Source organism: Melanotaenia boesemani, chromosome 5, assembly GCF_017639745.1.
Source record: "Melanotaenia boesemani isolate fMelBoe1 chromosome 5, fMelBoe1.pri, whole genome shotgun sequence".
Classification (NCBI taxonomy): domain Eukaryota; kingdom Metazoa; phylum Chordata; class Actinopteri; order Atheriniformes; family Melanotaeniidae; genus Melanotaenia; species Melanotaenia boesemani.
Window position 1 is genome coordinate 28,406,954 of NC_055686.1, and position 2,233 is coordinate 28,409,186.

At 33.6% G+C, this 2,233-nt stretch overlaps 1 protein-coding gene across 1 annotated transcript; it reads right to left on the reverse strand.

The window, feature by feature from the left end:
• Positions 1-371: 371 nt before the first annotated feature.
• Positions 372-1,379, reverse strand: LOC121640730 (cerebellin-1-like). The gene is made up of 3 exons (XM_041986582.1): positions 1,131-1,379; positions 843-971; positions 372-646 (listed from the first exon to the last, which is right to left on the reverse strand). Exons 1-3 carry the CDS (start codon positions 1,372-1,374, stop codon positions 372-374), a joined length of 648 nt encoding a protein of 215 aa, XP_041842516.1. The 5' UTR covers positions 1,375-1,379.
• Between the last annotated feature and the right edge of the window lie 854 nt (positions 1,380-2,233).

The window sequence follows — 2,233 nt, forward strand, 5'->3', positions numbered from 1 at the left end:
GAAGTCAAGTTCTAAAAGGTAAACATAAATAAAAGAAAAAATGTTTATCGATATCGTTGACATGAAAGTTATGGAAGCTGAGTGACAACATGCCAGGATTTCTTTTTATTTCATGATGAGGATTATTTAAACATTTTTCAGATCTATGACAAAAGAATGAAGTCTTTCTTAGTTAGAGTTCAGGAAAACCATTTCCAGGAAGCAAGCTGAATAACATGCATTTCTTAACTTACTGTTATGTTAATACATGCACTATTTGTATTTACATGGAATCAGCATGAAGTGATTAATTTTGGATTTAACAAATATTATATTAACAATTATGGATTTCATATCTTACCAGAGGGAATAACATGGCATTTATATTGTATTTACATTCGAGAAACCAAAAAGCCACTGAAACTGGTTTGGGGCCCTGCCCAAACATGTGTATTTACACGTAAGCGCATGTAGACATGGTCTCCTGGCTGCAGCTGCAGAAGAACTGCATTTCCTCCATTATCAGCTGTGTCAAACTGTGACTGGTGGTCATTGGTAATAGTAATCATGTGGCCATTCTTGAATAGTGTTACTGCTGATTGTTTTTTTCCAAAATGAGAAAAGAAGATAAAGTAATAAACTCCTGCGACAGGTGCTGTGAAGATACCTGCAAAGCACAGAGATGTTAAACTAGAAACTGGAACTTTAAATACAGGATTACTTTATTTCATCACACCTAAACATCTAAATACAGCTGAGACTGATGGACACAATGCAACATATCTGTCTTATTGGCAGAGGTTTTCACAATTGTTCTTATCAGATAATAAAATGCTAATTTGTGAGGAGATTGTGAATCGTACCTGTTGATGGATTGTACGCATTTCCAATGTTTGTGATCACACTTCTGTAGGTTAGTGTGGTTTCTGTGTTAAAAGGTCCAACGTTGTTGTTTCCCTGTAATGCAGCACTGAACATTACCTTAATTCTTCCTGAAAAACAAAACATTTCCGGCATTAAGTAAAATTTTACAGTTTGTACAAATGCAGTCTTTACTTTAAAAGTCTTTACTGACTAAACTGCTAATGCAAATATGTGAGCTATTTCATTTTCAAATTTTTTAATTAAATCAAAATTTAATATTCTTTTACCTTCTTGTTGCAGTTCCAGAACGTGGTTCTGACTCTCCTTCAGCCTGGTTTCACTGTTGGTCAGTCTGATTTCCACAGATGAGAGTTTTTCTCTCAAAGCTTCCAGCTCCCTCAGGAAATAATTGAGTTCAGGGCTTGCCTGTACTTCAGTAGCATTAAAATCATCCTGGGCCAGACTCAAACCACAGAACAATAAAATTAACTTGAAAATAACTAAATCCATCTTTCTCTGAAAATATAGCATCACTCAGTCTTTGAAGCTCTGGTTAACGTGATCCTGCTTGATGTTTTTATATAGTTTAAAGATCACCTGTTAATTTTTAACTACTCATTTGATCCTCTAAGTACCCTTTAACCCTTTATCTTGCCGATTTGCAAGTCCAGTGGGAGAACAATAATATATATATATATATATATATATATATATATATATATATATATATATATTATTGTGTGTGTGTGTGTGGAAATATTTTACCCTGTTAGCCTGACTTTTACAGCCTATGAATCTCTCAGTAAAATTTCATTTTCAAGGTTAACTTTTCTACAGTTGTATTAAGATAATTTTGGGTGAAGTTCAAGCTATGAAATAGTGAAATGAAAATTAACTTGCAAGCAAATATTTTGCTGTTTAATGATCCCCTGCTTGATCATATCATACAGTAAACCAGAATTTCCTCAATTGAGTCAAAATACATTTCCCTAAAAACTGCATATATACAGAACAGAGTACACGGCAGCTCTTACATGAGAAATAAAAAATATAGCACAGTACGCTAGATGGTAGGACAATCTTACAGTGGACAGGGGTCATATTTATGAATGTTCATCAACTACACAGCAGTCCTTTTAATAGGGTGGAGAGGTCCGGTGTGACGTAGTCCAAAAAAGGGCGCCACACTCTGTCGAAGTTTTAACTTCATAAGATTAATCTTACAATATGAGATCCTGCCAGCTGTTTTTATGTTTTTAATGGTCTACTGTTAAATTTTAACACTTCATATTACTTGACCATGTTTTATATCTTTTTTTTTTTTTTTTTTGATAAGCTGATAGTAAAGACTAACAAAGAAATAATAAAACACTTGCAAGTAAAACAAGTT